The sequence below is a fragment of the Rattus norvegicus genome, chromosome 17, assembly GCF_021556685.1.
Source record: "Rattus norvegicus strain SHRSP/BbbUtx chromosome 17, alternate assembly SHRSP_T2T, whole genome shotgun sequence".
In the NCBI taxonomy this organism is placed as follows: domain Eukaryota; kingdom Metazoa; phylum Chordata; class Mammalia; order Rodentia; family Muridae; genus Rattus; species Rattus norvegicus.
The window spans coordinates 5,084,332-5,098,269 of NC_141550.1; the positions used below are offsets into that span (position 1 = coordinate 5,084,332).

The 13,938-nt window shown below is 42.1% G+C and overlaps 1 protein-coding gene across 4 annotated transcripts in view; it reads right to left on the minus strand.

Moving 5' to 3' along the window:
* Naa35 (N(alpha)-acetyltransferase 35, NatC auxiliary subunit) overlaps positions 1–13,938 on the minus strand; it is a 52,167-nt gene that overhangs the window by 35,488 nt on the left and 2,741 nt on the right. For 2 of the 4 annotated variants that reach the window (XM_087591450.1, NM_133324.2), the window contains exons 3-6: positions 7,908–7,941; positions 5,086–5,200; positions 3,681–3,755; positions 2,463–2,630 (exon numbers count right to left, since the gene is read on the minus strand). In XM_087591450.1, the coding sequence (XP_087447576.1) occupies positions 2,463–2,630; positions 3,681–3,755; positions 5,086–5,200; positions 7,908–7,941 (392 nt within the window). The remainder of the gene's footprint in view (positions 1–2,462; positions 2,631–3,680; positions 3,756–5,085; positions 5,201–7,907; positions 7,942–13,938) is intronic. The other 2 variants (XM_087591451.1, XM_087591452.1) reach the window with 1 other exon arrangement.

A 13,938-nucleotide genomic window follows, 5' to 3' on the forward strand; every position in this document is an offset into this window, starting at 1 on the left:
CTCCTCTGCAGCACTGTGTCTGCCTGTTTGCTGCCATGTTTCCTGCCGTGATAATGGACCAACCCTCTGAAACTGTAAGCCAGCCCCAATTAAATGCTTTCCTTTCAAAGAGTTGCCACAGTCATGGTGTCTCTTCATAGCGATGAAACCCTAACTCAGCTATCACCTAACAAAGAAAAACAAATCTTTGTATAAAAAGTGTAGGATATATGTGGACTTACCTGTCATTAATACTGACAGCCATAACCTGTTTGGCACTCAATAATGACCTCCCCCAAATAAATCGCTATCTAGGGCAACAGAATAATGCATTCGTACAGCGATGCTAAAATGTGAAACTGTTGAACCTAAAAATCAGAATATTTCCATCACATAAAAAGCCTTCCAGAACTATTCTTGAAGAATGGTAAACAAAGAGCAAAGGCTACTCCCTCTAAGTCCAATGAGCTCTGTAACTTGTTAGCTATGTACAAGTATTATTACTTCATTTAATGTACTTTTGAAACAGCGAGATCATGACCTGGTAATCTTTTTTCCAGGAAGACGGTTGATGATAACATGAAGAATGAACTGAGGAAAAGACCAGGCTTTAGGGGAGATTTCAAAGCTCACAGGAGCTAGCACATATAGCTCATCAGTACAGAAGTGCACACAGCACATACAGTGTAGCACATATAGCTCATACAGTATAGCACACAGCACATACAGTATAAAACACATAGCACATACAGTGTAGTACACACAGCACATAATGTAGTATATATAGTTCATACAGTGTAGCACACATAGCACATACAGTGTAGAACACATGGCACATACAGTGTAGTATATACAGTTCATACAGTGGCACACACAGCACATACAGTATAGCACACAACACATACAGTGTAGCACAGGGCACATACAGTGTAGCACACACAGCACATACAGTGTAGCACACAGGGCATACAGTGTAGCACATACAGCACAGAGTGTAGCACACAGCACATACAGTGTAGCACATACAATGTAGTACATACAGTGTCATTAAAGGATACAGTGTGGTACATACAGTACAGAAACACATATTAGCACTGTAGGATGATGTCATCACGCAGGGGAAAACAGGTACAAGACAGAACGAGGCCTGTCATTGGATGAGAAGGCAGGATGGGTGGAAGAAAAGTTTTTGAGGAGGAGACTAAAGCGTGGAGGGGAGAAGCAGCCAAGAGAACATGGAGGCAGATGTTAAGATTCCTCTCTGCACATTTACAGGTTGTTATGAATATTCTTTTTTTTTTTTTTCGGAGCTGAGGACCGAACCCAGAGCCTTGCGCTTGCTCCCCAACCCCTGTTATGAATATTCTTAAGGGATGAATGTGTACAGGGCTTTGTGCGTCGAGATGAGCAAATTATATCTTATCAATTGGATCAGAGGTTATTGGTCGTGTGTTCTTTCATGTGGCGATTTAAGTTCAAGAGAGTCTGTGGTGGCTGGAGACACTAGTCCACCACATAATTGGGATGTATATTTCTGGCATGGTGGCAACCTGCCTTGGAAACTAGATGAGTAGAGAGATTGTTGCCAGGATCAGAGAGAAGCCTTTGGCAGTGTGATGTGGGATGGAGCAAAGTGGGTGAGACGCTTTGCTGACTGAGATGAGGATATCTTGGGGCACCACGGTGCCGGACCTAGCGAGGGTAAAAAAAGACAGTTTTTTGGTCTTGTTTTGTTTTTTGTTTTTTTGTTTTTTTAAATAATTCTACAGCAACACAGCACATACAGTATAGGAGCTAAACAAAGCAGGAATAATTACAGAAAAGAAAAACATCTAAAACCAAACAGTTCACAAATTATGTCTGTATGTGCATGAGTATAGGTGGTATGAGCCCGATGTGGGTGTTGGAGAACCAATCCAATTCTCTATGAGAACAGCACGCTCTCTAACTGCTGGACTCGCTCCCTAATTTCTTACAAGAAGTCTTCCCCTCCACTTCCTTGGGATACCCAGAACAGACAGGAGGAAGCCTGCACTCCTACCTTACACTGCACATTGCTATTTCCTGACCCTCCCGTAACCATGGCCTTTTTACGTTATGCGGACAGAAGGAAGTGACTGAGTGAATGTGAACAGAAGCAGAGAATGAAAGCTTTCCTGAGGAGAGCCACAATGCAGCTGATATACTGTCAGTATTTATATCAGCTTTGAGATTCCCCTTGCTTTAGCTTCCCCACAGTTGGAACGTACAGGTGTTGCCACCAGAGGCAGCAATGTTCTCCTCCAACAGCAGCTCACTGTATAGCACAGGCTGGCCCTTTCTGCTTCTGCATTCTGAGGTTGGACTGCAGACATGTGCAACACATGGCAAAAGCAATTTTTAAGATAACTATTCCTCAGTTACACATGTGGACCAGAAAATGTATCACAAGCCATTCATCTACAGCAGAGTAAAAAGACCAAGGAGCACCTGCACTTCCTCACCTCCTCAAAAACAGCAGCTTTGTTGACTTTTTCCCTTGCAATGTCACAGATCTTCAAGATTCCCAGAGCAAAAGCTTTCATGGCAGGGTCTTCTATGAAGTCTGGATTATGAATGTAAAGGCATGTAAATACCGTCTGTGCCAAGGAATGGCCTTCGAGCCATGTGATCTGTTGAGAGAGGGTAGTATACAGGATTTGCAAAGTCTAAACTGAGCCAGTGAGTCCTAGATCCATATATGTATAATTAATCATAAGATCGAGAAGATCATCAAAAAGGAGGTCACAGAAGACAGAACTAAGAACTTGCTTTCACTAAATGCTATGAAGCAGGGAGCGTGCCTCTAGTGCTCTACAGATCTCAGATAGTTCAGATCTCAAACTACAGTGCTCCGTCTGCATTGCAAGTGCCTCGCCATCTATGAGAAGCATTCTTAAGCCTAATATTCCAGTCTACAACATCTTAGTGTTTAATCAAAGTAGAGGAACTATGTAGCATTCAAAAGCAAACAGTTCCACAATGAAATTTATTCCTGGCGATCCTTCCTGACTTTCCGTACTCCTTTAGGAATAGTATATTGCTAAAAGGCATTAAGTCTTTTCTAGATAGAAAACTCTGGCTGTGTCTCTGTCAGCAATGTAGCCTAAGGCAATATAATAAAATGCTGGAACCTCAAATATGAAGAGTCCTGGTCTACAGTCAGGTGCAAGTGCAGCTGAAATTCCACTACCAGTGTGTGCACAATGGTATATCAACAAGTCCTACAAAAAATGACGATTTTTCTTTAAAATTAAACAACCCTGCCTAGAAACATATCCAGTACAGAGAAATCACTAGAATACTCTGTAGAGAGGACAGCCAGTTCATGACTTTTATTGGAAGGGCAGCAAGCACATCTCCAAAGCCAGTCTACACTTCCCTTTGCTCTGCCTGTGCTCACCTCAGGGAGCCTCACTACAATTTCTCTTGGCAACCTGCAAACAAGGCAGGTGCTGTGGATAATGGCTGCAATCTTCTCCTCATGGAAACAAAGCATCCCTTAGCAGAACAGGCAGAAGATGGGCTGTGCTTTCCCGAGGCTTATTAGCCTGTGAATGTTATGTCTGCTTTCTGAGGGCTGGCACTGCCCTGTTTCATGTTCACCACAGTGCACATACTTTAATTCAAAGACTCAGGTAGGCCGCAGTTTAGTGAACCAACAGTCTCGTTTTATTTCTTACCAAACAGCAAAAACAGGTATCCATTATTCCTATCAGTTCAGGCAAGCTGAGGTCTTTAATTTTAATGGTGCCATCCTAAGAAGGAGAGGACAAACAACACAAAGTTAAAGAAAGCAAGCTGTGTGTATAGTTGTGTTTTCGAGTTTAAAATTAGGTGTTAAAGGGGTTGGGGATTTAGCTCAGCGGTAGAGCGCTTGCCTAGCAAGCACAAGGCCCTGGGTTCGGTCCCCAGCTCCAGAAAAAAAAAAATTAGGTGTTAAAAATAGTAACAATAACAATAATAACAGTAATCCAAAGAAAACACTAACTTACCTATCTGATAAAACCAAAACACCAACTTAATGTTTTGTTCTTAGGAACAAAATCCCATTTCTTGCTCTGGCTGCACTGGAGCCCAGGGTGACCGGGGACCAATCCTATTGCTTCAACCTCGCAAGAGCTGAGCTTACAGGCCTGCATGTCGACATATTACTCTGACACACTTACTCTAGTACACAGGTGAAGAAACCACATATCTTAAATGGATCCTTACTGATCTATGCCTTACATCGTGAATAAGAAAAATCAATATTGGAAGCAATCGAGGCCTTTTCTTTATGGTAAAGGCAAGATTCTCCTAGCTATCTGTGGTGCTGTGGTGCTGTGGTGCTGTGGTGCTCAAGTCTACAGCAACCCAGCCCAGCCCTGTGGAATCAGGAGAGGATTTCACAGTCCTAATGAGTGACAAAGCAAGTTCAATTCCAATGTGTCTCAAGGAAGGAAGGAAGGGGGAGGGAGGCCAAATGACTAAGCATTTCTAAAGCACAGTTGAAATTACACAGCCCACATTGGAATGACAGGCATATGCTACCTACTGGCTCAAAACTAGTGTTGTTTATTTATTTTATGTACTTTTTGTTCTCAGGTTGAAACAGCCTCACTCTGTAGCTTAGACACTACAGCAATTCTCCTACCTCAGCATCTCAGTATATAATGGTAGAAAATGTAGTCTGAGTTAAGCATCCTGAACATAAACTCAATTACTTTCAAAATGAATTCAAAGAATACACAAATGAACAACTTAGAGCAAGTTTATTATGAGGACCTCACATCATTAATTTCTAGGTTTTCACTGAGACTGATAACTAAATATTACAACAAAATCAAACCAAAACAAGGTCTCACGAACCCCAGTGTGATCTCAAAGTCACTGTGTAACTGAGGCTGGCCTCCTGACCCTCCCACCTCACTCCTAAGGGCTGAGACAATGAGTGTCCCATCATGCCTGCTTTTGATGCTGATTCTTCTGAGACCCTTGTAAAAATACAGTACAACAGCCTTTGTAATTTTGGTATTAAGCACATTATAACATTAAATACAGGTATTTTCTTAAAAGCCAGAGACACACAAAAAATGCAATGACTACCTTGACGGCTTGTTCAAAATTGAGGACTTTTCTATTCACTTGGTTCCCGATCATCCCGGCATCCATCTTGGGATCCATCATTTCAATAGCAGACATGGCTTCAAACAGACCAAACCTACAAGTACATGAGCCCACAAGCTACTTTTGAATGCAGAGCTCTACAGTTGTAAAAACATTATCGCAGAACGTTTAGCAACTACAGTATCCCATGTATTTATTTGTATTATGTGTATGATTTGCTAAAACTTCTGTTTCAATTAATCATCAGCACGAAATCTCACTACCTTACTGTACCAACTGTCCTGCGCTCTTCAGACTCTGACACTGCCCTCAACAGTACATGGACCGGCCACTCCTGTCAAATGACAGGAATTCCTTAAACAACTTCCTTTGATTTTTCAGAAGGTTATGTGCAACTTTTTTCATTTTCCATGTATGTTTTTGTATGTATTAATGCTTGTGTAACATACTTGTTATGCACATTTGTGTGTATGCATATTTATACACCCATGCATGCCTGCATGTGCATAAGTGATCCTGAGAGACATCGCTCCTTGGCCTGGAGCTCACCAATGAAACTGAATGGCCAACAATCCCAGTCACCCCCTTGTCTCTGCCTCCCCATTTTAAGACTACAAATTCATGCAAGGATTTTACAGGGTTCTGGTTCTGAAGATTAAACCCAGGTCCTCGTGTTTACAAAGCAAACACTTTACCAAACGACCCATCTTCCCTCTTCTGGCTCCATTTCTTCATAGTTTAATGATAATTGATTTATGTAGTTCAAAATTTTAGCAATTACATAGTGCAAAACAATCCAGAACTTCTGGTTGTTTACTATGGACAAAGATAATTATCACACACTGAAAACTGATTAGAAATTACTGCGATGGGCTGGAGAGATGACTCAGTGGTTAAGAGCACTGACTGCTCTTCCAGAGGTCCTGAGTTCAATTCCCAGTAACCACATGGTGGCTCACAACCATCGGTAATGGGATCTGATGCCCTCTTCTGGTGTGTCTGAAGACAGCTACACTGTACTTATATATATATATAAAATAAATAAATAAATCTTAAAAGAAACAGAAGAACTAAGATATGCCTCAAGAGATGGCAGAGGAAAAGGGGCTTAATTAAAAGCTTGGCTAATCAAACTGACAAGTAGTACATTGCTCTAAATCACACTCTTACATAGGTGACAAGGGCTTGCTATGGCAGCACATATACTATAAAGCAAGGGAAAGATGTAAAAAGGGCTGGAGGGATGGCTCAGGGGTTAAGAGCACTGACTGCTCTTCCAGAGGTCCTGAGTTCAATTCCCAGCAACCACATGGTGGCTCACAACCATCTGTAATGGGATCTGATGCCCTCTTCTGGTGTGTCTGAAGACAGCAACAGTATATGTGTGTGTGTGTGTGTGTGTGTGTGTGTGTGTGTGTGTGTGTGTGTGTATAAAATAAATGAATCTTTAAAAAAAAAGAGAAAGAGAGCTTTAAGGACTGGGGATGTAACGCAGTGGTAAGAGCTTGCATTCAATCCAAATTCTAAAAGAAAATAAAAAACTTCTTGAAGACAGACCTCTGGCCACAGTGCTAATGTTATATTCAGTTTAAGATATGGTGACAAGCTGGGCAGTGGTGCACACCTTTATGTCAACACTCCAGCGGTGGAGGCAGAGGCAGGAAGATCTCGGAGTTCTACAGGGCAAGATCTACAACCACCAGGCTACACATAGTAAACCTGTCTTGAAAAATAGAAACAAAAGACACCCTGGCAGCCTGCTTCCAGTAAACAAAGACGATGCGCGTGTGGACCGGAGCCTGAAAGCATGGGCTACCATGGTGCTGTTTAACGAACGGGAAAGCACTCAAGCATGTAAGAGTGTCTCAACAACGACACTATCCAACAATATGGCTTCATGACTGCCAAATAGTGCAGTGAGAACAAATGAATACATTCTAAAGTGCATAGACTAGGGGGACACTCTAGGAACAGGTTCTGTGGGAAAGAAGCAAAAAGAAGTAATTTCATACTAACGGAAACAACCAGCCAATGCTTTTGAGAAAAACCACTTATCCCATAGGAAAATCCAAATGTTTAAATCAGATTAAAGTTCTAAACCTGCACAACAAGCAAACGAAACCTCTCCTTTGATATCTACAGAGCTACAGAGAAAAAGCAGCTGTATGTAGAACTGGCCAAGGCTCCCCACGTGGACCAGCAGGCAACTGTGTGACCTGGGAAGCTGCTGGAGATTCCAACTGTCTCAAGCCGGCTCACTTAGATGAAACTAGATCCAGCCAGGCATCTCTGACGCTTTCTAGATGATTCTGAACACACTAAGGCTTTAAGAGCCAATTTCAGCTTCTCCTCGCTCCTCCAGCAAACAGTGTCTACAGCTATTCGCTTTCCAAGATTCAAGATTATGTTGTCCTAACCACGAAGCAGCCTGGGCACAGGGTGTCTACAGGAGCATAGTGAGGTGTAAATATAGGCCAGTACTTCCTTTCCTTTGTTTTGCTTGGAGATCTTCAATTTTATTCCACACCAGCACTAAGTCATTGATAAATCCACCACACTAGACATACAACTGATAGCCTTCTTCAAAACTCCCATGCTCAGCTTGTCCATCTTCATGAAGGCTCCTGACAGTCTGAAGTTTCATATCTTATCCAAGTCAGTGACTCAAGATAGCTCACCCAAACTGAAATAGAAACTGTATTTATAACTCATTTGAAACATAAATTTACTTGGACTTCAAAGAATGTTCTACCCAAGGAAAAAAGATTCTAGTCTTACCCTATTACTATACAAATACTCACAGCTTATCGTGAAGCAGTTCTCCCAACTTCAGCTCTAAAAGAAGCAAAGAGAAGAGGTACTTTAATAGCACAATTAAGTTTCAAGACTAAGAGGAAACATGCTTGGATTACTTTAAAAATCATTTTCTAAGGATTGGCTAGCCACTCAATTATCATAGTGAGGCTCTCAAGAACATTATGAAGTGGGTCAAAAACCCAAAAAACCCACAAGACTGACAATTAACAAGCAAACAACCATCTTAATAGTCCAGTAAGAATTACAGACTTAAAAATCATTTTTAAAGATACTAGCATATTTCACCGCACTGGGCTAACTTTGTCACAGAAACAATTGCTACCTCACTTGTTTCTAAACCACACAGGGCCATCATCTAACCTTTGGTGGTACAGGAACAATGTCAAAGTCACATCACAAGATTCAGTGTACAAAACACTTTGAGTAAACTGCTAATCCATTTAGTGTTCATGGACTGGAGATTAAGGTCAGCAGTAAAGCAATCACCCAGCATGCATGGGATGGGGCTCCATCCCAGTACACAAGAGGGGAGGGAGAGATGGCATCTGAGAGGCCAACTGGAGTTTTGGGAGGGGAAAGAGACAACATCTTCAAACCTCAGGCTTGTTTTTTTAGATAGATAGATAGATAGATAGATAGATAGATAGATAGATACATACATACATACATACATACATACATACATACATACATACATACATAGACTGTCGCTGTCTTCAGACACACCAGAAGAGGGCATCAGATCTCATTACAGATGGGTGTGAGCCACCACGTGGTTGCTGGGATTTGAACTCAGGACCTCTGGAAGAGCAGTCAGTGCTCTTAACATTGAGCCATCTCTCAGCCCCAAACTTCAGTTTTAAAATGAACCAGAGATGCTTAAATCCAACCTTCATATAGCACCCCAAACCAGTAAAATGCAGGGAAGACTCTGACAATGCTTCTAAAGCAGCCTACGTGCTTTCAATGTTCAGATAGAAGGCAGGAACCACCACTAGACCATATTGTTAAGTTTAAATGCTCTCTTTATTTTTTATTCTGGAATATCCAAGGTGAGCAGTGAAGCTGGTGGGGCCGGGTGGGGTGTAGATGAAGTGGAAACTTCCAAGGAAAAGCAGGAGAAACTACAAAGGAAGCACCCGCGGCTGGCTCCTCGCACCTTCAGACCCAGTGACCAGAAGAAGCCTTGGTGGGGTGTAGGGCTCTACAGGAACTACCAGGAAAGACCCACAAGTCTCTTGTCCCACATTCCAGGAGCACAGGAAAGGAGGAGGCTATAGACAAAGGTTCCACTCCTGTCCCTCCACTCTGCACCAGTGAGCCTGCTGGGGCTGGAGGGATCCAAGAGCCTTACCTTTCTCATCAGTGCAACTGTGTCCTAAGAACCCTTCCTACTTCTTTTCTCTAGGACTTCATCTCACTCTTGCATGTGTATTGAGGGCTAGGCCAGGCCAGGACTTTTCCTGAAGCCGTGATATATGAGGAGGAACTTGGCTCCTTGTCTAATACCAGGAACACGTTGGAGACAGGGCTTTGGGCAGCTATGGTTTTGGATCCTGGAAACTCTTTGAGGGGTGTGGTCATTAGTCTCAAGGAGCCCTAGAAATGTGGCCCACCTGACTGAGATATCCTGTGCTCCCTCTGGGTCACACTGCCTGATTACCTTCCTGCTGACTTTGTCAAATTGTCCCCCTGGAAACTGTGTGTCAGATGCTATACTTAGTAAGTCCAACTTTCCTAGCTACTTTATTTTCTTTATCTTCTGATCTCAGAACCCTGTCACTAAAGAACAACCTGCTGGTCCGGATCACATGTTTCTCATGATGGTTTTCTTGTTTGTACCTTACTCAATATTAGCTGTTCTTTTCCCACTGTACTACGCACATCACACACTTTCTCTCTCTCTCTGTCATCCTTATCCCTTTTTCTCTTTACTACTCAATTCTAACAGTCATAGTTTACATAGCTCCTCCAAAAATTCCAACCCCACAGTAATGGCACCCAGTAAGAGTGAGCTGGATAAAACCCTAGGGGACTCAAAGATGACTTGGAGAATATTCAAACCACAAACGGAAGGAGGAAGGAAGGAAGGAAGGAAGGAAGGAAGGAAGGAAGGAAGGAAGGAAGGTAGGTGGGTGGGTGATGAAGAATGTGACCCGGGAGTTCAGCAGAGAGATACTGAACTACTGTAGAAAAACCAATCTGAAACAGTGGGAATGAAACCCACAATACAGTAAATAAGAAGCTCACCGACAGACAGAGTGGATCAGAGAAGAGAATATCTGAACTTAAAAGCTCAGTGGAGGAACTGGACAGCATGGAAGGCATTTGCTGCCAAGCCTGATGACCCGAGTTCAATCCCCAGGACCCACATGGTAGGAGGAGGGAATTGATTCCTGCAATCTGTACACAGACACACACACACCCCACAAAAATACAAATGTGACTTTTACAAGTAGTAAATATAAGAATGTACAAGTGACTCTTCTGAGATATATGACATTTTAAAAGTCGAAATCTACTGTTTCTGAGCATAGAAAAAAAATCTCATTATAAAAACGTGTAAAATATTTTGAAAAGGATCCTAACAGTTATTTAAAAAAAAAAAAAAAACAACAACCAACCAAACAAAAACCAAAAAAGGCCAGTGAGCTGGCTCAGTGGTGGAAGTGCCTGCTGCCAAGCCTGACAACCTAAGTCCCATCCCTAGGTCCCATGTGATGGAAGAAAACCAATTCCTCACACAACATATACTCTGACCTCCCTGTGTATACTCTGACATGTTGGAGTTCACATGTGCTCTTGCAGAGGACCAAGACTGTCCAGTTAGGAAAAGATACACTAATCCATATCTAACACAGAACACCAAAAAAGACGAGACCAGAAAAGAACCTGAAACTCTAAGTATACAGAGCAAAGGAATTATATTCAAAATGTCGAGAGAGAAGCACCACATCACACATAAATGCTGGCCCCACAAAGAGCAGGCTTATCACATGAGGGTTTAAGAGCCAGGAGAGTCTGGAAAGATGAGTTTTAAGATCTGAACGATAGCCACCAGCCCAAATTACTACAGTCTACTATGCTTTCTGTGTTAAAGAAAGGAGAAAGAAAAACCTTTTATTGTAATAAAAACATACTAAAGGAATTTAAAACCTCCCAGACAACTTTAGAGAAGATACCTGAAGGAATCCTTTAGGCTCAAAAGAAAAACAGCTATTTACAAGGCCGGAGAAGAATAAGCATGCTAGAATAATAATTAAGAAATCAACAGAATACGACGACTAAATTCACCTTTCAATAATGTCAGAACAAGACTGACACGTCTTAGCTACTGCAGGCTTCCTAAAACCTGATCTCATGAAGGCATTTTCTCACCTGAGGTTCCCTCCTCCCTGCTGACTCTAGTTTGTGTCATGTTAATATTAAACTAGTCAACAGACGCCATGACCAAGGTAACTTATAAAAACGATGCATTAAACTGGGAGTTTTTGAATCCTCAAAGCCCATTCCAGGGACACAACTCCTTCCAAGGCCACACCTCCTAATCTTTCCTAAACCATCCACCAACTGGAAACAACCATTCAAATGTGTTGTGGACTGCCCTGGAGTTATCTGTATTTTGATTCTAATTCCACTGCCAAGGATGGCTGCCTAGTCATGTGCTCAGGACTCAGGTGACTTCACCAGAACCTTCTCCCCATTGAATTTGTAAAATACAGGTGAGGAACGGGTACAGGATAGAAGGAGGCCTGTCACTGGATGAGAAGGAAGGATGGGCGGGAGAGAAGTTTGAAGGAAGAAGAGACTGGATGGAACAGAAAGGAGAAAGAGACAGGAGAGAGAGAGAGGAGCCAAGGGACAACAATGGAAGCTGACGTTAAGATAACGCTCTGTGTATTTACAGGTTGTTATTAATGGTCTTAAGAGATGGCCGTGTATTGGGCTCTTATGTTTAGGTGGGCAATTATATCTTATCATTTGGGCCAAAGGTTATTGTGTTGTGTGTTCTTTTATGTGACAGTCTGAGTGTAGGAAAGTGTGAGGTAACTGGAGACACTGGGCCACCTCAGAGTTGCGATGTGTTTCTGCCAAAATATCCAGCAGATATCTTGGGGCACCAAGGTGCTCAACCTAGTGAGGTAAAAGACAGCCATATTTTTTTTTTTAAATATATTTTTACAACACAAATGCATCCATCATCCATTTGCACTCAAAACTTCACAAACAGGTCTGGGCCTGCAGAAATGCTTGGCATAGGCAGTCGCACCCTGGGGAGCTGGTGCTGTTAAGAAAGCAGGCAGAGAGGCTGGTGGCACGCCTTTAATTCAAGTAAACGGCAGAGGCAGGCGGATCTGATTTCGAGGCCGGCCTGGCTTACAGATAGAGCTGCAGCTGTGGGTTCCTAACTTTTAACAAAGGTGTCAAAACATACACTGAAAAAAGTATCTTACGTAGTAATGACATTGGCCGAATCAACTATTTATTTGCAAAAGAATGAAATTAAATGCTTATCTGTCAACTAGTACAAAACCCAATTCAAAGTAGATTGAAGAGCTTACTGCAAAATGTGCAACACTAAAACTGTTAGGGGCAGACACCCCAGACCTTGGCACAGGTAAAAACCACCTGACTAGCACAGCAGCCACACAAAAGAGAGCCCCAAAATGGGCAAAGACACCATCGACAGAGGGAACACAGCCAATGAAAGGAGAGAAAACTCTTCCTAATTATTCTTCAGACAGGCTAATATCTAGAAATAAAGAACTCCAAAAATTAAAAGCAAAAGAATAAAATGTCAGACAACAAATGGGCTAATGAACTGAAGAGACCATTCTGAAAAGAAACCCTGGTAGTCAATAAAGGTACAAGAAATGCTCAGCACCCTTAATCAGCTAGGAAATGGAATTAAACTGCTCTGCACATGCGTCACTCTAGTCAGACTGAAGGAACCAGGGCCCTTTGCTCACTGCTGGTAGACTGAACACTGCATCGCATTATGGAAACCATCAAGAGGTTCTCATAAATAAATAAAATATATAAATAAAGCAATCTAGAACCTCCACACTACCCTTCTGCACGAATATGAGCATAAAACTGGAAGGTCTTGTCTCACTAGAGACAACTCACTCCCACAGCAAGGGAATGAATGGTGCAGCATAGATGTCCACAAGAGATGAGCAAACAGTGAAAATGTGATATTTACACACGGTGGAGTCTTGCCCAGCCATAAAGAAAAATGAAATTTATAGGGAAATGGATGAAAGTAGAAAATAAATTGTGTGAGGTAACTCAGGCTCAGAAAGACAAATACCATGAGAACTGTTTCACATGGGGGTCCTAGGTTGCAACTTTAATAAGTGTATTTATGTGGAAGCGAGTGGAGGTCATGGAAGAGTAAAGAACCCACAAAAAGGCAGGAAAAGGCTCTGAAGGAAGGAGGTGTGGAGGGTGACAGGATTAAGTGTCAGGATAGTACAGAGAAGAACTTGGGGTATAAGCAGAAGAGGGAGAGAGGAAGAGTATATACGAAAATGAGATAAGGAAACTTGTTATCTGTATGCTAATTTTAAATTATAAACATCAAGAAAAATACATTCTCACTCTCAGGTTCAAAACCTTTCCCACTGTCCATAAAACAAGCTGGGACCCACAAAACAAAAACAATGGCACTGAAGATTCTCACCTAAACTGTTCTGTATGTAGCCAAGCAGAATCATTCAGGATCACGAAAACACCAAATCCTCAAGGAGCTCTGGCTCAAATGGCTTACCTCAATCTACGGTCATTTCCTCATCTTCACTTACAGAAAGGAAGCTTTTCTTTAAAGATACAACTTTCCCCTTCCCCACTTAGGTCCATGATAACAGCCCTCCAATATAGATTACTTAAAAAAACAAAAAGCACACAATGACAGACATGAACCATTTATTCACCCGAACATTTGAGCATAAAAACTACCACATGACACAGCTCTCCTCCTGGTAGACATACAGAGCAGCAGACGTAGAGGGG